Source organism: Pseudophryne corroboree, chromosome 2 (assembly GCF_028390025.1).
Source record: "Pseudophryne corroboree isolate aPseCor3 chromosome 2, aPseCor3.hap2, whole genome shotgun sequence".
Taxonomy (NCBI): domain Eukaryota; kingdom Metazoa; phylum Chordata; class Amphibia; order Anura; family Myobatrachidae; genus Pseudophryne; species Pseudophryne corroboree.
Genome location: NC_086445.1, coordinates 341884964 through 341907861, shown reverse-complemented (window position 1 = coordinate 341907861; position 22898 = coordinate 341884964). Strand labels below are relative to the sequence as shown.

General features: G+C 46.9%; 1 protein-coding gene across 1 annotated transcript in view; it reads left to right on the top strand.

Annotated features, from left to right (window-relative positions):
- Positions 1-22898, top strand: part of UGGT2 (UDP-glucose glycoprotein glucosyltransferase 2) — an 813961-nt gene that overhangs the window by 777744 nt on the left and 13319 nt on the right. The window contains exon 38 of the mRNA XM_063953033.1: positions 18268-18412. Within this exon, the coding sequence (XP_063809103.1) occupies positions 18268-18412 (145 nt within the window). The remainder of the gene's footprint in view (positions 1-18267; positions 18413-22898) is intronic.

Below are 22898 nucleotides of genomic sequence, written 5' to 3'. Positions count from 1 at the left end.
GTTCGGGAAACATTTGCTGTTATTGTGTTAGGTCTGCATTAAGAAATAACTTCTGAGTGCTACATTTTACATCTCCATCTGTTATCTTGTTTTTTTCTTATTGTTTGCTAGACATGCCCTTTCCTAATAACAGTTTTATGTCACATATGTATGAATGAAACCTATTGTTTTATACCAATTTTATAACATCTTGAGCGTTTTATAGTCCATAGCTGTGCTTTACATGAAATTGATGCTCTTCTGCCAATACTGTTTAAAAAAAATACTTGTTCACAATGATTAAGAACTACATCTACTGTTTCTAGAAATTATTTTTTTGTAGAAAGATTCTGGCACATACCTTAGATTTGTGGACTGTGTCGCGTGTCTATTCCAAAACCTAGAGGCTTTATTGTAATTCCCTGTGCTGTATCATTGGGTTTTGTGTTACTGGGTATGTTGCTCAATTTAGCAACACAATTCTAAGTACACAATACAGCTGAGATGTAAGGCAGCAAAAGAATAATTGGCATACTACTTGGGACGGGCGGCCATCAGCAGAGATGAACAGTTATGAGCGACAGGGAATTTAGGTATTGACGGTCGCTGGATAGAAGAGAGCTATAATTGAAGTGCAAGAGAAAAGGGCTGTGAGAACAGAAGGGAAGAGGACCCAGCCCCAAGTAGCTTACAGTCTAGGGGAAGGGGGAAGACAGACAGGTGACAGGAGTCATAAGCAAGCGTAAGCAATTTCACAATTCTTGTGGCTGACAAGTCATGGAGTGGTTGTCCAAAAAGTGCTACTGATGAGACAACCTCAACAATGGTTTTGGCATCCTTCATGAAGAGCCCTCAACGCAGCACACGACGTTTGTAAACAGAATGTGGAATCAGCCAGTCATCGATCATACAAATCCTTCATGCCCATCGATGGCATCCATTCAGGATCCAGCTATGTGAATTTGGAGGTCTTTCTGGGTGCCGGTTCTTAAAATCTGCAGCTATGATATGGAAACTTCATTCTCCAGACATCAAAATGACCTCAATTCTCTCCTCTTTTGTCAAAGCCATCTTCAGTTACCTCCAACAAAAAAAGTGTTGTATCTTTTGAACCATAACTGCTATTTCAAATCAGTTTGCAGCAATAAACTTTTCAGCAAATCCTGATGTTGTTTGACATGTTACACGACCCCCTTTCCTTTTTAAAGAATGGACTTAGATTCAAGATGGCCGATTTCAAGATGGCGCCTATGTTCGGGACATAACCTAAAAGATAGCCCACCTCACCCATACCTTACTGGAGTATTCAGTTTTCCCATTTCCTGCACAGTTTTTAAAACAAAAGGGTGTACTGCGACTTTTGAATCACCCTGTCTAAGTGATAACCTGGTAGTAGTCCCTTTGTCAGTTCTGATAAAAGTGGAGTGTCATCTGGGGTTATTGCTTAACTAGTATAATATTGTGGAATTGCAATGACTGTAGTTCAACACCTTATATACCCATATACTATGATTGAAATAACCTTTGATAAAGCTGGGGCACCTTTCAAGTCACCGAATTACAGCAAGCAGTGTCAGTCTTCAGATTAGCATACAGATGTGGCCACAGAGAGTGAATTGACACAAACAGCTTTGTGTGTTTTCAAAATCATTTGGACTCTATTCCATGTGTAAGGGGTTCTATAGTTCACTCATTGTTATCTGATTTTATACTGCACATGCATCAACAATTAGTTTTAAACATTACATACTGTATGTATTAGGTAATAAAACAATACAGGGCATTGTTGCCTAAAAATATATATATTATATGCGAAAGCCCTCACTCACTGACTGACTCATCACTAATTCTCTTACTTCCTGATATATTATCAAGCTAAAATTTAACAAAGGTATTCTTCAGGTGGGAAATAGTAAAATTACATAATTTAGAATTTTATTAAACCTCCCTTAAGGGGATGAAAAGGTGGTTTACATAATTAAATCATTACCAATGCGTGGCTTGCGTTGTGTGAATGTTAACGCCCAAACGGACAATTGGATCAAAATTTGGATTTCACCTCCATTGTGTAGAATTTCATAAACTTCAAAAATGGTCCTGTCACTTTTTACCATATCTCCCTTTTGGACCATCTAGTCTGCCCCTTTTTTATATCATATTTTTATTTCAAACCTTATTTGATCCTTATTTCTCTGTAAGGTTATCTTTATGTCCATCCCATGCATGTTTAAATTGTTCTACTGTCATAGCCTCTACCACCTCTGATGGGAGGTTATTCCACTTGTCCCCTACCCTTTCTGGGAAGTAGTTTTTCCTCAAATTTCCCCTGAACCTTTATCCCTCCAGTCTCAGTGCATGTCTTTGTGTCCTATTGCTTCTCTTCATTTGAAGAATGTTTCCCTCCTGGACTTTGTTAAAACCATTGATATATTTGAATGTTTCTATCATGTTCCCCCTTTCCCCTCTCTGCTCCAAACTATACGTATTGAGATTTCTTAGTCTTTCTGGGTATGTTTTGTGATGTAGGCCATGCACCATTTTAGTTGCCCTTCTTTGTACAGTCTCTAATGCAGTGATTTTCAACCTTTTTTTACTTGCGGGCACACCAAACAATATTTTAAAATTGCCAAGGCGCACCATCAGTTCCCCACAGAAAAAAAAACAAAAACACACATTGGCCCTCACAGTAAAAAAAAAAACACACATACATTGGCCTACACAGAAAAACAAATTACACTGCTGGAGCGCCTTCTCTACCTCCCACCCTGCTCTCCACCCCCTTTCTCATATGTTCACGATGCCCAGGGGCGGCAAAAAGTCACAGGGGTCCGACCTCACACCATTCCTTACTAAAAAGAGCACCCCAGCCAAGAGAAGGCCCGATGCTCCTGAACCCCCCCATGGTCCCTCCGATTCCGAGACTGAAGACGACGATCTCACAACCCTTACCCGCAGGGACTTCCTCTCCCTCCTTAAGGAGATGCGGGATGTTAAAACCTCTGTCCAGGCTCTCCACTCTCTGAAATCCGACATTGCCGACATTGGCTCCAGAACGGATCAACTTGAGCGGCGAGTAGAAGAGGTGGTGTCGTTCCAACAAACGGTCGAGACGGACTTCCATCAACTCCGCCAAGATGTTGCCCAATTGCGGGAGGAGCATGAGGACCAAGACAATAGGGCGAGGAGAAATAACCTGAGGATTCGGGGTATTCCTGAAGAGGTCGAAGCGCCCCACCTTGATCTTTACCTCTTTGCCCACCTATCGCCTGACACCCCTGAAAAACATCTCCTAGATCGAGCGCATCGAGCCCTCCGACCTCGGTCCCAAGACTCCTCCCAGACCAGGGATGTTATCCTCCGACTGCACTACTTCACTGCGAAAGAGGCCATTATGAGAGAAGCCCGACGGCTGGGGTCTGTGACTTTCCAGAACGCCCCCCTACAGATCTTCCAGGACTTATCCCCGCTCACCCTGGCCAAACGTATAGACTTTAAACCCGTCACTTCCCTGCTCTCCCGTCATAATGTCAAGTACCGCTGGGGTTTCCCTTTCCGTATCCTGGTTTGGCACCAAGGGAAGCTGCTCATGGCCAGGAACACCTACCCGAGGCTCACACGCTGCTCTCCAAGCTGGGTATCCACGCCGCTGAGCAGGATATTTCTGCTCAATGCCTGCCACCGCGGACACAGCGGAACTCAACTCAGCCTCCCCGATCAGAGTGGTTCACGGTCCCAGCTTCTGCGGCCTCCCCGGCTCCACCTCCAATTCCCTGATGGACCTCTAGCTCTCTGATTTAATGCCTTCTCTTTACAATTGTGTCGACCTTTCCTGGTCGTTCTCCCCTTGCCGGGGAGCTGTTTCACTTTAGATCTCCCGCATCCTGATTTCCTGACCCCTTAGTTGATTCTCGATTGTTCTGTTGTTACCCCTTGTTAAAATGTTAGAATCTTAACATGTTAATATACTAAAAAGTGATAATCTGTTTTGTTTTTGTTTTCTCCTCTACCCCCTGCTTTTCCCTTTCTTTCTGGACCTGGCGCTCCATCTGTTTTTTGTTTCCGCTTTCTTTCCATTTTTTTCCCTCAGGTACCCCCAGGGGAGGTTTGCCTCCTACCTATTGCTATGTGGTTTGTGATTCACCATCCGGACCCCATGCTGCGCCCCCTTAGGGCTTTGAGCCCCCTTGCTGACCTAGGTGCCCTCCCGACACCTAGTATCCCTTCCCCCTGTCAGCACTACCGGTCCTGGCCCCTATTGCCGGACGACCAGCCACCCTCCCACCCCTCCCGTTTTCCTTTCCTTCCTCCCTCCTTTCTGACCACGTTGTCTCTCGCTTTGTATCCTACTTCTCTATCTCTCTTCTTCCTTCCCCTACTTTCAGTGTTCTACACTCCTTCTATTCTGCCTACCTCTTTGTTGCTTGCCCATGGGTCTCCGGGTACTCTCTTTTAATGTGAATGGCCTGAATAGCCCTCAAAAGAGAGGTAAGCTCTTTGCCTCCCTTAAACTCCATAAAGGCGACCTGGTATTTCTCCAGGAGACCCACTTCCTACATAACTCCCACCCTACGCTGCAATGTAAACCATACCCTGATTCTTTCCATGCCTGTGATCATTCAGCCAAGAAACGGGGGTCGCGATTTTATTCGCCCGTCACCTCACCTTTGAGCTTCTAGATTCCCATGCCGACAAGGATGGACGGTTTCTTGTTTTAGTGGGGAAACTTAACAACAAACTATGCACCCTAGCTAACGTCTATGCCCCTAACCAACGACAGGAACTATTCTTTGCAAAGCTAGATACTCTCCTTACTCGAGTCCGGCAAGGCGACCTCATACTTGCTGGGGACTTTAACTCTGTTTTAAATCCAAAGATAGACCGCTCTCCCTCTCTCCCCACTGCTCCCCCGTCGGACTCCCTCCGCTCTAGATCCCTCCTCCGTCTCATGCGATCCCAGCTTCTCTACGACTCCTGGAGGATAAAAGACCCCTCTGCACGTGACTATACCTTTTATTCTGCTCCTCATAATTCCTACTCCCGCATTGATATAGTCCTGCTCAGCCATGATCTTGTCTTGAATCTCCACGCTGCCCATATACACCCACTGATCTTGTCTGATCATGCCCCTATCTCTTGCGATCTCTCGGGTCTGCTCTCACGCCCCCGCCCCATGACATGGCGTCTTAACGACTCCCTCCTTCACAACCCGGAGATACGTTCCCATCTTCGGGACAAGATTTCAGACTATTTTACCCTGAACGATTCCCTTGACATTTCTAGGTCCACTCTCTGGCTGGCACACAAGGCAGTTCTTCGTGGGCACATTATCAGCCTGGCCTCAAAAACCAAGATAAAGCGTCTTCCGACCAGGCTATCTTGTCTGAACTCCGTACTGTCAAAACAGAACTCGATCTCCTTCTCTCCAGACGGGTGGCCAAACGTCTCAAATGGCTTTGCCAGTCTTTTTACGAGAAGGGAGACAAGACAGACAAGATCCTAGCGGCACGACTCCGTTCCACGAGAGCCAAAACTAATATTATCTCTATCAGAAACTCTCTCAACCAGCTAGTTCATGACCCCACTGCCATTAGGGCCGCCTTTCAATCCTACTACACTGACTTGTACAACCTTCCACCCCCCTCACCTGGTTCTTCCTCTCTGTCCCACCCTGACCTAGTCTCTCATTTTCTTTCGGCTTCTAACTTGCCTAGATTGCCTCAGGACGCCATAGACCATCTTAACAGTGATATCTCGGTGGAAGAAATTGCCCAGACTATACTCATGCAAAAAATTGGTAAATCCCCGGGCCCGGACGGGTTCACGGCTCTTAACTACAAAAAATTATCCGATCTTCTCTCCCCCCACCTTCAGTCCCTGTTTAATAGGATTGTCCATGGCGACTCCTTTCCTCCTGAGATGTTGGAGGCTAGAATAGTGGTGATCCCTAAGGAAGGCAAGGATACCCTTAACTGCGCTAGCTACCGACCTATATCTCTCTTGAACCTGGACCTGAAAATTTTTGCTAAAATCCTAGCCAACCGCCTTAACCCGTATCTCCCTTCCCTTGTCCAGGTGGGGTTTATCCCGGGCCGCCAGGCGAGGGATAACACCAGACGTGCTATTGATCTTATACACATCTCGAATTCCAGGGGATCCCCCACTATCATGCTCTCCTTAGATGCTGAAAAGGCATTTGACCGGATCTCCTGGAGTTTTCTGAGAGCCGCCCTCGAGGCCTACGGCTTGTCTGGTGGCTTTCTCACTGGTGTCCTGGCACTATACTCCGCCCCCTCTGCCACAGTCTTAATCAATGGCGCCCCATCTGCTCCGGTCCGCATCTCAAATGGTACACGTCAGGGGATGCCCTCTCTCACCGCTAATATTTGCCCTCATTATCGAGCCCCTCGCTTCTCAAATTAGAGCTCATCCAAATATACATGGTATACAAGTAGGCCGTATCGATCCTAAAATCTCCCTCTTCGCTGACGACATTCTACTCTCCCTGACCCAGCCCCTTATCTCACTCCCAAATTTATTTTCAGTCCTGCATTCTTACAGGCTTATATCAGGCTACAAGATCAATTATTCCAAGTCCGAGGCTATGCTGCTCCATGTCCCTCACCGAGAGGCTGAATCCCTTTGCGCCAATTTAAATTTTAAATGGCAGCCCACAAAGATTAAATATTTGGGGATTTTAATTTGACCTCCCGCTACGAGTCTCTCTTCCGGGAAAACTTTCCACCTCTCCTCACCAGAACACTCGCTGACCTGACATCCTGGAACAGTCTCTTCATTTCGTGGCTGGGCAGGATCATAGCGGTTAAAATGAACATAGTCCCCAAATGGCTTTACCTTTTCCAGACCCTCCCTGTGGCAGTTCCGGCCTCCTTTCTTCGCACTACCCAACGAGCCCTCATGCGTTTTATCTGGAACCACAGACCCCCCCCCGCATCGCCGACAATACCCTGAAACGGCCAACCTCCACTGGCGGTAGAGGTCTCCCTGATATCAAACTCTACTACCTAGCCTCCCACCTATCTCATATTGTCACCTCTTATGCTCCTCCGGGATCTGTATCCTGGTTGGATATCGAGGCAGCCCTCGTTAACCTCTCGGACCTGACCCCCTTATGGGGTCTGCCCTCTACCTCCCGACCCCCAGCCTCCAAACTCCTCCCCACTATTAAATTTAACCTTAAAATTTGGGATTCCCACTCTCTGAAGATGGGTCTCACCACTACCCCCTCGCCCTTGACCCCCATCTGGCAGAACCCTATGTTTCCTCCTGGATTCTCGCTTACGAGATTCTGTACATGGATAACGCTGGGCTGCAAATTCCCGACTAATTTTGCCGATCGGGGCCAATGGCTGTCCCTACCTGACCTCCAACAGAAGACTCCCTCGTACTCACTCACTTAATCCCTTTCAATTCCTACAAATCCGACACTTCTTAGGTTCTCTGCCCTCCTCCACTTTGCTCCGAGTCCTCACTCCCTTTGAAAGTTTATGCATTAACTCTCACCTCTCCAAAGGCTTAATCTCCCAACTTTACTCCCTTTTACTAGATTCTTCCCTTCCCTCCTCCTGGCCCCACGAACTCGCATGGGAGCGTGATCTTGGGCCCCCTCCGGAGAGCGAAGACTGGGAGGACATGAGACTGGGGATTGCTAAATGCTCTAATGCTACTGCTTTTAAGGAGACTGCCTACAAAATTTACTACCGTTGGTACTACACCCCTGATAGACTTAACAAACTCTTTCCGTCTTCCTCCCCTAATTGCTGGAGGAACTGCGGATCCCCCCCCCCCCCCCCCCCCCCCCCGATGCTTAATAAATTCTCCCAAAAACTGACTGCACATATTCTGACTGCGGCAAAATCATTGATAGCTCTTAATTGGAAGAACCCCTCTCCACCCTCTCTCTCGTCCTTTAAAACCAAAATTTGGCATATTGCATCAATGGAGAAGATTACATATCTCCACCTCCACGACCGGGGTCATGTTTTTGAGCAGGGTTGGGCCCCCTGGCTCGCTGCTGAACGTAGATCACCGTCTCCCCCCTCTTGCTCTTAGCTCCTTCCGCAGACCCATGGGCATTGCCTACTACTCGGTCTCCATCGCCTTGCTCCTTTTCTTCTCTTTTCTCTTCTCCCCTCTTCTTTTTCTCCTTCTTATCTTCTCTCGTCTCTCCCTTGCCCTCCCACTCTTTCTTTTTTCTGATCTCACTATTTCCAGGATATGTACTGTGATTGGATTATATCGTGGTTTTCCCTCCCCCTATCCCCCTCTTCCTCCTTTCCCTCCCCCCCCCCAAATTTGATACTTGATTCCTAATGTTTTACTTCTGATTATTCTCGTTGTTTATTCTAAAATTGTGGTTTCTGTTGGACGTTGGTTCGCCTGACCGCCTGTCCCTTCTGTCAATGTATCTATCGTTTGCCCATTCTGTTTAACCACGCAAAAATAAAGAATTAAAAAAAAAAAAGAAAGAAAAACAAATTACATTGCTCCCCACATAAATCAATCACATTTCTCCCCACATAAATCATGTTGCTCACACAAAAATCAATCACATTTCTCCGCACATAAATCCTATTGCTCCCCACGTGAATTATTCCCATTATTTCCCCCATAAATCCTTATTCTCCCCACATAAATACTATTGTTCCCCACAGGAGAAATAAAATAACAAATATTAGCCCCTACCGGTCAGCTGTCCTCATCCCTGTCTCTCAGTGGCGGGGGTTGTTCATAGTGGAGTGCTGCGAATACTGAGCAGCGGGCGGTCGGGCAGGTGTGGATGTGGATTCCACCCCTACCCAGGGTATTTGAACCCCTCATATTGGCTAATCGGGATGTGTTAAAGCTCCCCCTAGAGGATGCTAATACTCAGCAGTCATTTTCCTCCCACAAGACAAACTGACAGTCACATTTCCTGATTCCAAGGAATTGGATGACTTATTTAAAATATCTTGGAAAAATCCAGATTAAAAAATATCAGGTGTCCAAACGGTTTCTGCATACATTCCCCTTTGCCCCTGAAGGCAGAAAATTCTGGGAAGAATCTCCAGCAGTGGATGTCTGTCTCTCGCCTTTCTAAAAAGGCGGTACTTACTGCTCCAGGCTCCTTTACGGTAAAGGACCCGGCAGAAAGGAAAATTGAGGCCACTCTAAAATCTATCTACACTGCTGCAGGTGTAGCTCAAAGACCGGTCATTGCTGGTTGCTGGATGACACATGCAATTCATTCCTGGGCTTCTCAATTTCAGGAAGGTCTTTCGGGTGATATGACCTTAGTTACTACTGTACTACTACTACAGTTACTACATATTCAGGACACGGCAAGAGTCCTCTGTGACTCCCTTAAAGAGATTGGCAATATTAATGCTAGGACCTCTGCTATGGCTGTGTCTGCGTGCAGAGCCATATGGTGGCGTCAGTGGATTGCTGACGCTGACTCCAAACGTAATGTGGAATCTCTTCTCTTTACAGGTGAATGGCCCTTTGGAGGTGAATTGGATGCATGGATCTCCAAAGCTACTGCTGGGAAATCCACGTTTCTCCCTTCAGGAGCTCCGCGTGCTAGACATACCTACCTGGGACCATCTACTCAGTCCTTTTGGTCCTCTAAATTACGATCTAGGGCCAGGAGGGTCTCCAACACAGCTAGGGGCACCAGAGGTAAGCCTAAGAAACCAGCCATTGCCGGATCTCAGGATCAGAGCACCAATTCTGCTTCTGCAAAGACTTCAGCATGAAGGTGCCCACCCACCCCGAGGGGATCTCGTGGTGGGAGCTCGGTTACGTCACTACAGCCACATCTGGGATGGTTCCTGCCAAGATGCTTGGGTAAGGGACCTTATCTATCAGGGTTACAAGCTGGAGTTCGACGGTACTCCTCCCCAACGATTTTTCAAATCAAGCTTACCAGCTCTGGAAAATATGCAAGGTACGCTACTGGCCATCAACAAGTTGGTCCAGTCCCAGGTCATTGTTCCAGTACCCCTACAACAACAAGGACAAGGTTACTACTTCAGTCTGTTCATAGTACCGAAACCAGACAGGTCTGTGAGACCCATTCTGAATCTGAAGTCCTTGAATCCTTACCTGAAGGTTTTCAAATTCAAAATGGAAAGTTTGAGAGCGGTGATCGCAGGCCTGGAACAACAGGAATTCCTAGTGTTCTTGGATATCAAGGACGCTTACCTCCATATCCCAATTTAGCCTCCTCATCAGGACTATCTGTGGTTCGCCCTACTGAACGATCACTACCAGTTTCAGGCATTACCCTTCGGCCTGTCTACAGCTCCGAGGGTGTTCACGAAGATGAAGGCGGAAATGATGTTTCAGCTCAGGGTCCAGGGGGTCAATGTAATTCCATACCTTGACGATCTCCTGATAAAAGCGAGTTCCAAGGAGCTTCTATTGCTCCATATAGATCGCACTATCCAACTTCTGTCTCACCACGGGTGGATCCTCAACCTGCAGTGGAACCGTCTCAGTGGCTCCTGTTTCTGGGGATGCTACTGGATACTGTAGCACAGAAAGTGTTCCTCCCAGAGGAAAAAGTAAGAACTCTTCAAGATATGGTTCGCATGGTCCTCCGACCTGCTCGAGTCTCTATTCATCTTTGCATAAAATTGTTGAGAAAGATGGTGGCCTCGTACGAGGCGATTCCGTTCAGAAGGTTTCATGCCAGACCATTACAATGGTACATCCTGATCAAGTGGTCTGGTTCCCATCTTCAGATGCATCGGATGATTCGGCTGTCACCCCAGGCTAGGATTAACCTCCTGTGGTGATTACATTCTTCCAACCTGCTGGAAGGTCGATGCTCTGGGAGTCAGGATTGGATCCTCCTCACGACGGATGCGAGTCTGAGAGGATGGGGAGTTGTCACCCAGGGGGCGCAGTTCCAGGGCAGGTGGTCTGCCCAAGAGGCCCTCCTTCCGATCAACATCCTGGAACTTTGGGCCATTTACAATGCTCTGATTCAGGCCTCCCCTCTACTCCGGGATCGGGCAATCCAGATTCAGTCGGACAACGCCACGGCCGTGGCGTACATCAATCGACAAGGAATGACAAAAAGCAGGGCCTGCATGCGAGAAGTGTCAAGAATACTCCTCTGGGCAGAAAAAAATGCAAGAGCACTGTCCGCGATCTTCATTCCAGGAGTGGACAACTGAGAAGTGGACTTCCTGAGTTGCCATGACCTCCACCCGGGGGGAGTGGCGACTACACCCTCAGGTGTTTCAACAGATCATCGACAGGTGGGAATGCCCACAGATCGACTTGATGGCCTTTCGCCTCAACATGAAGCTTTGCTGCTATTGCTCACGAACCAGGGACCCTCAAGCGAGCGCAGTGGATGCGCTGACATTGCCTTGGCCTTACCAGCTGGTCTACATGTTTCCTTCGATTCTGTTGATCCCAAGGGTGCTCAAGAGAGCGGATCAGGCATCAAAGAGTGAGATCAATCTTGATTGCCCTGAAGAGCGTGGCACGCGGCTCTTCTGGACATGTCCCTGGAGGACCCTTGGCCTCTGCCACTAAGAAGGGATCTTCCTCAACAAGGACCGTTCGTCTACCCGGACTTATGGCAGCTTCGTTTGACGGCATGGAAGTTGAGCGGAACATCCTAGCTCACAAAGGGCTTTCTAAGAAGGTAATTGCCACTATGGTGCAAGCCAGAAAACCTGTGACGTCAAAACACTATCATCATATCTGGTTGAGATATGTCTCCTGGTGCGAGGAATGCACATATCCCTCTGCGGAATTCCACTTGGGAAGGTTCCTACATTTCCTGCAGGATGGAGTGGATAAAGGCTTCCGTCTGGGATCCATTAAGGTCCAGCTTTAAGCTCTTTCCATCTTCTTCCAGAAGAAGTTGGCTCTCTTGACGGATGTTCAGACCTTCTTGCAAGGGGTGCTTCACATACAACCTCCATTTGTGCCGCCTATGGCACCTTGGGATCTGGATGTATTGTTACGCTTTCTACAGTCCTCCTGGTTTGAACCTCTGACGGCGGTAGAAGATAAGTACCTCACGTGGAAAGTGGTGATGTTACTGGCCCTGACTTCTACTAGGCGTGTCTCAGAATTGGGGGCTTTGTCGTGCAAAAGTCCGTACTTGGTCTATTACGAGAACAGAGCGAGCTCAGAACTAGACAGCAGTTCCAGACGAAGGTGGTCTCCACGTTTCACTTGAATCAACCTATTGTGATTCCGTCCAGTTCTGACACTTCTGGATGCAGTGCGAACCTTGAAAGTCTATGTCAAGAGGACGGCTCGGATCAGTAAGAAGTATTCCTTCTTCGTGCTCTATGATGCACAGAAAAATGGTTGCCCTGCTTCAAAGCAGTCCATTGCTCATTGGATTATGCTTACTATCCAACAGGCCTATGCGTCGGCAGCCGTACCTGTTCCACAGTCTGAAGGCCCACTACCAGGACGGTGGGCTCTTCCTGGGCAGCTGCCCGTGGAGTCTTGGCCCTACAACTATGCCGAGCTGCTACCTGGTCGGGGAAGAACACCTTTGTGAAGTTCTACAGGTTTGATACCCTGGCCAAAGAGGATACCCAGTTTGAGCAGATGGTGCTGCAGATGTCTCCGCATGTTCCCGCCCATTCTGGAAACTTTGGGACCTCCCCATCGTACTAATCAGTCCCCAATTTCCCTTATGGATGCTAGAGAAAATAGGATTTTAAATACCGGTAAATCCTTTTCTCCTAGTCCATAAGGGATATTGGGAGCCCGCCTCTGTGCGGTGACTTTCTACAGATTCTCTGTTCTGTGTTTCCTGTTCAGCTGTTGCTGTTAATGTTGCCAGGCATTGCTGGCTAAGTTATATGTTGGTGTGCTGATGTGTAAATCTCACCACACCTTTTGTTATGTTCCTTCTCTCAAGTACTGTATGTCATTCTCCTTCGGACACTGTTTTACCTATAACTGACCTGTAGGAGGAGGCATAGAGGGGAGGAGCCAGCACACCCAGTTGAAGAAATTGTGCACTGGCTCCTTTGGACCCGTCTATACCCCATCGTACTAATCTATCCCCAATATCCCTTATGGAGTACGAGAAAAGGATTTACTGGTAGGTATTTAAAATCCTATTATCTCTTTAATGCCATTTGCAATGTCCCCAATAAAGATATTAAGAAGCACTGGTCCAAGTACAGATCCCTGGGGTACTCCACTGGTAACATTTCCCTCCTGTGAATGCACTCCATTTACTACAAACCTCTGTTTTCTATCCTTCAACCAAGATCTTATCCATTCAACAATCTTAGTATCCAATCCCAAGCTTTCGAGTCTATTTAGCAGTCTGCGATGTGGAACAGTGTCAAAAGCCTTACTAAAGTCTAGATAACCTATATCCATGGCTCCACCTTTATGCATCACTTTAGTTACACAGTCAAAAAAGGGCTTAATTCAGACCTGATCGCAGCAGCAAATTTGTTAGCTAATGAACAAAACCACTGCAGGTGGGGCAGATACAACATTTGCAGAGAGAGTTAAATTTGGGTGGGTTATATTGTTTCTGTGCAGGGTAAATACTGGCTGCTTTATTTTTACACTGCAGTTTAGATGTCAGTTTGAACACACCCCACCCAAATCTAATTCTCTCTGCAAATGTTATATCTGCCACACCTGCAGTGCACATGATTTTGGTGGTCATTCTGAGTTGATCGCTAGCTGCATTTGTTCGCAGCGCAGCGATCAGGCTAAAAAAAGGCAGTTCTGCGCATGCGTATGTGGCACAATGCACACTTGCGACGTATGGGCACAACGAACGATGCAGTTTTGCACAGGGTCTAGCGATGCATTTCAGTCGCACTGGTTGCCGCAGAGTGATTGACATGAAGTGGGCGTTTCTGGCTGGCAACTGACCATTTTCAGGGAGTGTTCGGGAAAAATGCAGGCGTGCCAGGGAAAACGCAAGCGTGGCTGGGCGAACACTGGGCGGGTGTGTGACTTCAAATCCGGAACTGAATAGTCTGAAGTGATCGCAAGTGCTGAGTAGGTTTTGAGCTACTCTGAAACTACACAAAAAAAATTTGCAGGCGCTCTGCGATAAAAACAGTCGCACTTCTGCTAAGCTAAAATACACTCCCAGTGGGCGGCAGCGGCATAGCATTTGCACGGCTACTAAAAACTGCTAGAGAGTGAACAAACCCGGAATGACCCCCTTTGTCCATTAGCTAACAAATTTGCTGCTGCGATTAGTTCTGAATTAGGCCCATGTTTGTTTGACATGATCTCCCGCCAGTGAATCCATGCTGTTTGGGTTCTTGTAAATTGCTGGATTTGAGATAATCTACAACTCTTTCTTTTAAGAGTGTTGCCATCAATTTCCCTACTACGGAAGTAAGACTCACAGGTCTGTAGTTGTTTGCCTTTTCCTTGCTTCCACTTTTGTGCAGTGGGACTACATTCACTCTTTTCCAGTCCTCTTGAATTACTCCTGTAGCTAATGAATGGTTGAATAATTATGTTAATGGTGCTACAGCACCTCTTCTGCCTTTTGTTTTTCTCCTTTCACTTACAGTTGTGCTCATAAGTCTACATACCCTAGCAGAATTTGTGATTTTCTGGCCATTTGTCAGAGAATATGAATGATAACTCACAAACTTTTCTTTCACTCATGGTTAGTGGTTGGGTGAAGCCATTTATTGTCAAACAACTGTGTTTACTCTCTTTAAATCATAATGACAACAGAAACTACCCAAATGACCCTGATTTTATGAAAATCTGTTCTGTACTTCATTATTTTCTGTACTATATTATGCTATGTATCTGTTAAGCGCCTTGAGTCCTATTGGAGAAAGAGCGCTATATAAATAAAATTATTATTATTATTATTATTATCATTCATATTCTCTAACTAATGGCCAGAAAATCACAAATTCTGCTAGGGTATGTAAACTTATGAGCACAACTGTATATACCTAAAAAAATGTTTTGCCATTTTCTTCTCAGCTTGTTCCTTTGCAAATCTGATTACCTTCTTAGTCTCCTTCCGTCTAAAAAGATATATCTCTTTTTTGCTTTCACAATACTTGCTGCTACTTTCGCAAACCACACTGGCTTCCTTTTCCTTGTGTTTTTGCACAGGAAATTTAAATTCAACATATGTATTCTTCAGGTGGGAAATAGGAAAACTACGTACCTGAAATTTTAATAAACATCCCCTAAGGCAGTGATTTTCAACCTTTTTTTACTCGCGGCACACCAAACAATATTTTAAAATTGCCAAGGCACACCATCAGTTCACCCACAGGGAAAAAAAAAACCACACACATTGGCCCTCACAGTAAAAAAAAAAAAATCCATACATACATTGGCCTACACAGAAAATACAATCACATTGCTCCCCACATAAATCATGTTGCTCCCTACATAAATCCTATTGCTTCCCACATTAATTATTCACATTGTTCCCACCATGAATCTTATTGCTCCCCACAGGAGAAATAACATAACAAATATTAGCCCCTACCGGTCAGCTGTCCTCCTCAATGTCCCTCAGTGGTGGGGGTTATTCATAGTGGAGTGCTGCAAATACTGAGCAGCGGGCGGTCGGGCAGGTGTGGATGTGGGTGGGCAAGGAAAGCTGTGGATGCAGGTGGGAACTGGAAGTTGTGTATGCTGGCGGGTGGGCTGGCTGAGTGATGAGACGCGGTGGCCCTGACCTGGACCTGACCTATGATATCACACCGCCGCGTCACCAAGGCATAGGTCGCGGTCAGAGCACGACTGATCCTCTAAGAAGAGCCCGGGCCAACAGTTCATTCTGAAGGTGCAGGAAGCTGCTCTGGCTCCGCGGCACACCTTGCAACTGGTCGCGGCACACTAGTGTGCCACGGCACACTGGTTGAAAAAGACTGCCCTAAGGGGATGAACAGGAGGCTGACATAATGATGTCATTACCGATGCGTGGCTTGCGTTGCGTGAGCGATAATGCCCAAACGGAAAAACGGATCAAAATGTGGATTCCACCTCCAGTGGGTAGAAATGAATAAACTACAAAAATGGTTCTGTCACTTTTTACCATATCTACTACGGCTGCTCCTCGGGTAAAGCCAAGAACCATGGATTAATATTTACTTACATTAAGAAATATTTAAAACTTATCTTACTTTTATTTTTACTTCGTGATAGAGAGAATCGTATACTATGGTCCACTCAAAATAGATATTTCTATTATTTATTTTAAATTTTTGCAAAATATAGGTAAAATAGATAAAGAAATCCACTGAGGTGGAGTGTCTGAAAGGAAAAAGAAAGTGTTTTAAAAGTAATTCACCGCACCTAATAGTATATCGACCATTATGGGGTATATGCAATTGCAGAATTCAACCATTTTTGGATTCGACACAATTCGACAGTTGAATCCCGGGCGCCGGGACCCGAATTCGACATATTAAATAAAAAACGGATTCGACAGTCCCGCTGTTGAAAAACAGACCAATTGACGATAGTGTGCGTCCTGGATTCGACTTCATGGATGGCACAAAAGTGTTCAAAAAACCCTGAAAAAAGTTGCGTGGGGTCCCCCCTCCTAAGCATAACCAGCCTCGGGCTCTTTGAGCCGGTCCTGGTTGCAAAAATACGGGGGGGGGGGGAATGACAGGATCCCCCGTATTTTAACAACCAGCGCCGGGCTCTGCATCCGGTCCTGGTGCCAAAAATATGGGGGACAAAACACGTAGAGGTACCCCGTATTTTTAACACCAGCACCGGGCTCCACTAGCTAGAGAGATAATGCCACAGCCGGGGGACACTTTTATACCGGTCCCTGCGGCCGTGGCATTAAATCCCCAACTAGTCACCCCTGGCCGGGGTACCCTGGAGGAGTGGGGACCCCTTAAATCAAGGGGTCCCCCCCTCCAGCCACCCAAGGGCCAGGGGTGAAGCCCGAGGCTGTCCCCCCCATCCAAGGGCGGCGGATGGGAGGCTGATAGCTAAGTCTCAAAAAAAGAATATTGTTTATTTTTAGCAGAACTACAAGTCTCAGCAAGCCTCCCCCGCAAGCTGGTACTTGGAGAACCACAAGTACCAGCATGCGGGGGGAAACGGGCCCGCTGGTACCTGTAGTTCTACTACAAAAAAATACCCAAATAAAAACAGTACACACACACCGTGACAGTATAACTTTATTACATGCATGCACACCAACATACACACATACTTACCTATGTTGACACGAGGCTCGGTCCCCTTGTCCATGTAGAATCCACGGGGTACCTGTAAATAAAATTATTCTCACAACAATCCTGTGTAGATCGGTCCTCTTCAGAGTTTGTAATCCACGTACTTGGCAAAATAAAAAAACGCAAAACATGGACCACGCACTGAAAGGGGTCCCATGTTTACACATGGGACCCCTTTCCCCGACTGCCGGACCCCCGTGACTGCTGTCAAAGAGGGTCCCTTGAGCCAATCAGGGAGCGCCACGTCTCTGCGGTCTGCAAATTGTAAATAGGTACACAGGGAGTACAATCTCAATTCTGCTCTTTGTGATAATATAAGGGATACTGCAGTGCGGACATCTTTTTTCTTTTTTTGTTCATTACACAATTGTTCCTAAGTAGGATCCTTAAAAGAAAGAAAAAAAATAAAATAAATGCCAAGGCACGAATCAAGATATTTGCCTTCATTGACTGTTGAAGCATTTAAAAGCTAATATATAATTATTTTAATTAACTTTCTTAAAACATGTCATAGCCTTAGACATTTTAGTACATTCATTATTTTAAAACTCTTCCTTCACATACTGATATCCAAATTGGATTTCTTATGGACAATTTCAAGATCATTTTGGAACAAATTTTGAAAAAGATTCAGTGATGTTACTATTCACAAATATTTGGTATTTAATTATTGTCACAAATTATTAGGGCCATTTCTATCTACTGGCACTGGTCTACTGGCACTGGTCTTATGCATATATTGATATTTATGCATAACTTCAGTTTCACAAACTACTGAAAAAATCTGAACATTGTCAGATTAGTGCTATGCAGTGTCTCTAAAGAACCACTAATGAAACATCTTACATCCCACATGAGCTGCTGTTTGCTGTAAGGCAAAAGGTCAAGATGTTGATGAGAACATTTCAGGAGCCTATTGAAAGATCTGCTCTAAAGTAATTTACTGCTCTACTCTGATGGAAGATTGTAGCTAGGAAGGTGCTATTAAACATATGGGCAAAGTAAGTTTTTTTATTAAATACAAATTAACTCTGCATTCCAATCCTGATCTAGTATGTTGTTACATATTTTATCACAGTGCAACAATCCCAAAACTAAGGAGCCCAAACTAAAAGCTGCAGCACGTATTGTCTCTGAATGGACAGACTATGACAATGAGATCAGGCAGTTTTTGAAGCAGATTGAAGAACAGAGGAGAAATGAAACACAAGCCTTTGTTGGAGGTAATTGTTACGACATTTTTATGTTACGTAAAAAATAATGACATAAGGCAGTTAATGCTACCACACATTGATAAATATTTAATATCTATGTTATTGTGGTGCTTGCACTTTTTTTTGTTATGTACTACTTAAAAAAAAAAATATATATATATATATATACATATATATATATATATATATATATATATATATATATATATATTATTTCTTGATGGACAGTGATTTTTATTCAGCAGAACTATTCATATATATATTTTTGTGGGTTATAAAAGCAAAATTTGATAAATTCTCAAATTTGGTTATTTTAAAGCAATTTGTAAATCCCTAGATATAATATACCTACTGTATATAATACTGTATTTCTTTTGGGGACAATAAATATAGAAACATAGAATTTGTCGGCAGATAAGAACCACTTGGCCCATCTAGTCTGCCCTTTTTTTTTTTTTATATTATTTTTTATCTCTAACCTTATTTGTTCCTTATTTCTTTGTAAGGATATCCTTATGTCTATCCCATGCATGTTTAAATTGCTCTACTGTCTTAGCCTCTACCACCTCTGATGGGAGGCTATTCCACTTGTCCACTACCCTTTCTGTGAAATAATTTTTCCGCAAATTTCCCCTGAACCCCCCCCCCCCTCCAGTCTCAGTGCATGTCCTCGTGTCCTTTTGCTACTCTTCATTTGGAGAATGTTTCCCTCCTGGACTTTGTTAAAACCCTTGATATATTTGAAAGTTTCTATCATGTCCCCCCTTTCCCTTCTCTGCTCCAAACTATACATATTGAGATTTCTTAGTCTTTCTGGGTATGTTTTGTGATGTAGGCCATGCACCATTTTAGTTGCCCTCCTTTGTACAGTTTCTAATGTATTAATATCTTTTTGAAGATATGGCCTCCAGAACTGAATACAGTATTCTAGATGAGGCCGTACCAAAGACCTATACAGTGGCATTATTACTTCTTTCTTTCTGCTGCGGATTCCTCTCCCAATGCAGCCAAGCATCTGACTAGCCTTCCTCATTGCCTTGTTACATTGCTTACCTGCCTTTAAGTCATCTGAAATAGTGACTCCTAGATCCCTTTCCTCCTCAGTAGTTTCCAGTATAGTGCCATTAATACTGTATTTAGCTTTAGGATTAATATATGTCATTATATTGGGGTGAACACTTACACGTCAGCCCCAATGTGCACAGTTTGCACTGCCATTTGTCTAAATAAAGGTCATTACTTACTTATTGTAAATATGTATACATTTTAAAGACCTATAAGAGTTACCCGTCCATAAAGTAGTTACCCGTCCATACAGTATCATAACCACCTTGATCTTCCCCACTCACACTTTTGAGTAAAGAATCCTTATCTAGTCTGTCTTGTACGGCTGGCATGTGCATTAGCTCAGTTTCATAAAATGTAAACTGCCCATGCCACTTCACAATAAAGTAAGAATATGCTCAGAAATATGGATATAGGGGCGTGGCCTGGCTGCTGAGCCGACAGGACGTGTGGAGCTGGAGCTCCTGGCCGGGTCTCCTATCTCTGCCCTTTCTACACCCCTAGGGTGTCCCACGAACCCACCACCCACCCTGTTGGGGTCCCCCTGCTCCGACCTGTGTGGTCCGCGGAGCCGGCAGACACCTCCTGTGTCTGTGCGGGTTGCGGCCTGCGGGTTGGGGTGAAGCCGGGGCCTCTCCTGCTGGCAGCCACCGGGACGCGGCGGTGCTCCCTTCAGCCGTTGGATCCCAGTCTGCCGTCCGGGTCCTCAGGGATCCCCTGGTTCTCCTTGGCCTCCTCACCCGCCCGGAGGACGCCATCCACTGCACTACGGACCTCAGGCCTCTTCTGTTTCCGGAAGCCGGGGCCCGACGCCGCACACTCTGAGGTCGGAGCCGGGAGCGACGTGCGGCTGTGACGTGGGACACTGGCGAGCAGCATATTTAGCCGTGGAAGACTACTGCGGCTCTGTGCAGGTACCACCAGCCTTCTCCTACCTGCTTGCTAGCAGCCTGCACATCCATAACCTCCTTCCCTAACCTCTCCACGTGGGCCCTCAGCTGCCGCAGCCCAGCGTTGCCATCCCCCCGGCAGCCTGCGTCTCCTCAGCGCCCCCGCGGTCCGGGACCCCGCGCTAGGGACCCCCCTGCTGTGGCCCTCTGGAGCCCGCATTTCAACTAGTCCCAGGGCCCCTGCACTATCTCTGGCCCCGCACACTCCTGCCCCCCCCCTACGGGCCTCTGCTTCTCCCGGCTCCTGTGACGGCCCTTACTACTGCTGGAGCCTGACACCCCTAACCCACCACCCGAGCTTGGTACTGCCCCGGTCACTGGCTGGTCTGTGGCCGGGCCTTCCCCCGCAGACCCTGGATAGGGGCGGATATACACGATACACCAGCTCATCTCCTGCGCCCTCTGGTTGTCTGACTCCGCTCCGGGACCACGTGGGCCTTTCTATCGGCCGAAGCTCCCCGGCCCTGTCCCAGGCACGCTGCCCTGCTGGCCGCCTCATGACATCTCTCTAGTAACCCCGCCTTACCCCCCCTGGTCATGAGCCAGACTGCTGGAGCGCCTTCTCTACCCCCTTTCTGCCGTCTACCCCTCTTCTCATCTGTACAAGATGCCCAGAGGTGGCAAAAAATCGCAGGGATCTGACCTCACACCATTCCTTACTAAAAAGAGCACTCCAGCCAAGAACAGGTCCGATGCTCCTGAACACCTCCACGGTCCCTCCGACTCCGATCCTGATGACGACGATCTCACACCCCTTACCCGCAGGGACTTTCTCTCCCTCCTTAAAGAGGTGCGGAATGTCAAGACCCCTGTCCAGGCTCTCCATTCCCTGAAGTCTGATATCGCCGAAATTGGCTCTGGAACGGATCAACTCGGGCGGCGAGTGGAAGAGGTGGTGACGTTCCAACAATCGGTCGAGACCGACTTCCATCAACTCCGCCAAGATGTTGCCCAATTGCAGGAGGAGCATGAGGACCAGGACAATCGGGCAAGGAGAAATAATCTCAGGATCCGGGGTATTCCTGAAGAAGTTGAAGCGGCCCATCTTGAACTTTACCTTAAATGCCTCTTTACCCACCTGTCACCTGACACCCCCGAAGACCATCTCCTCCTGGACCACGCACACCGAGCCCTCCGACCCCGCTCCCAAGACTCTTCCCAGCCCAGGGACGTCATTCTCCGAATGCACTACTTCACTGCGAAAGAGTCCGTTATGAGAGTGGCCCGGCGGCTGGGGTCTGTGACCTTCCAAAATGTCTCCCTGCAGATCTTCCAGGACTTATCCCTGCTCACCCTAGCCAAACGTAGGGACTTTAAGCCCATCACTTCCCTGCTCTCCCAGCACAATATTAAGTACCGCTGGGGCTTCCCATTCCGTATCCTGGTTTGGCATCAAGGGAAGCAACTCACAGCCAGAAACCCACCCGAGGCTCAATCGCTGCTCTCCAAGCTGGGTATCCACACAGACGAACAGGACCTTTCTGCTTCACGTCTGCCTCCACGGACACAGCGGATCCCACCTCCGCCCCCCCGTTCGGAGTGGGTCACGGTTCCAGCATCTTCTGCCTCTCCGGCTCCACCTTCGGTTCCCTGATGGACTTCTAGCTTTCTGAGTTGACGTACCATACCTATGTTTGTGTCGACCTTTCCTGGTCGTACTCCTTAGCCGGGGAGCTGTTTACCTTTAGATCTCCCATGTTCTACCTTCCCGATCCCTTAGTCGGTTCTCGACCGTTATGATGTTACCCCTTGTTACAGTGTGATATTTTGTTATTTTTTTTTTTTCCTTTTCTCTTTTTTCTTTTCTCCCTTGATTTCTCTCTGGAGCTGGCGCTCCACCTGTTCCTCATTCCTGTCTTCTCTCCAGCTTTTCCCTTCAGGTCCCTCCAGGGGGGTCTGCCTCTTACCCATTGCTACGCGGTTTGTGATGCATCGTCTGGATGCCATGCTGCGCCCCCTTAGGGCTTCGAACCCCCTTGCTGACCTAGATGCCCTCCCGACACCTAGTACCCCTTCCCCCTGTCAGCACCACCGGTCCTGGCCTCTACCGCCGGACGACCAACTACCCTCCCCTTCCTTCCGGTTTCCTTCCTCCCTCCTTTCTGACCACGCTATCTCACGCTTTGTATCCCTCTCATCTATTTCTCTTTCTTCTTACCCCACTTTCAGAACTCTACGCTCTCTCTATTCTGCCTACCTCTTTGCTGCTTGCCCATGGGTCTCCGGGTACTCTCCTTTAATGTAAAGGGCCTGAATAGCCCTCAAAAGAGAGGTAAGCTCTTTGCCTCCCTTAAACTCCTTAGGTGCGACCTGGTCTTCCTCCAGGAGACTAATTTCCTACATAACTCCCACCCTACGCTGCAATGTAAACCGTACCCTGATTCTTTCCACGCCTGTGACCATTCGGCCAAAAAACGGGGGTCGCGATCTTATTTGCCCGTCACCTCACCTTTGAACTTCTAGATTCCCACGCTGATAAG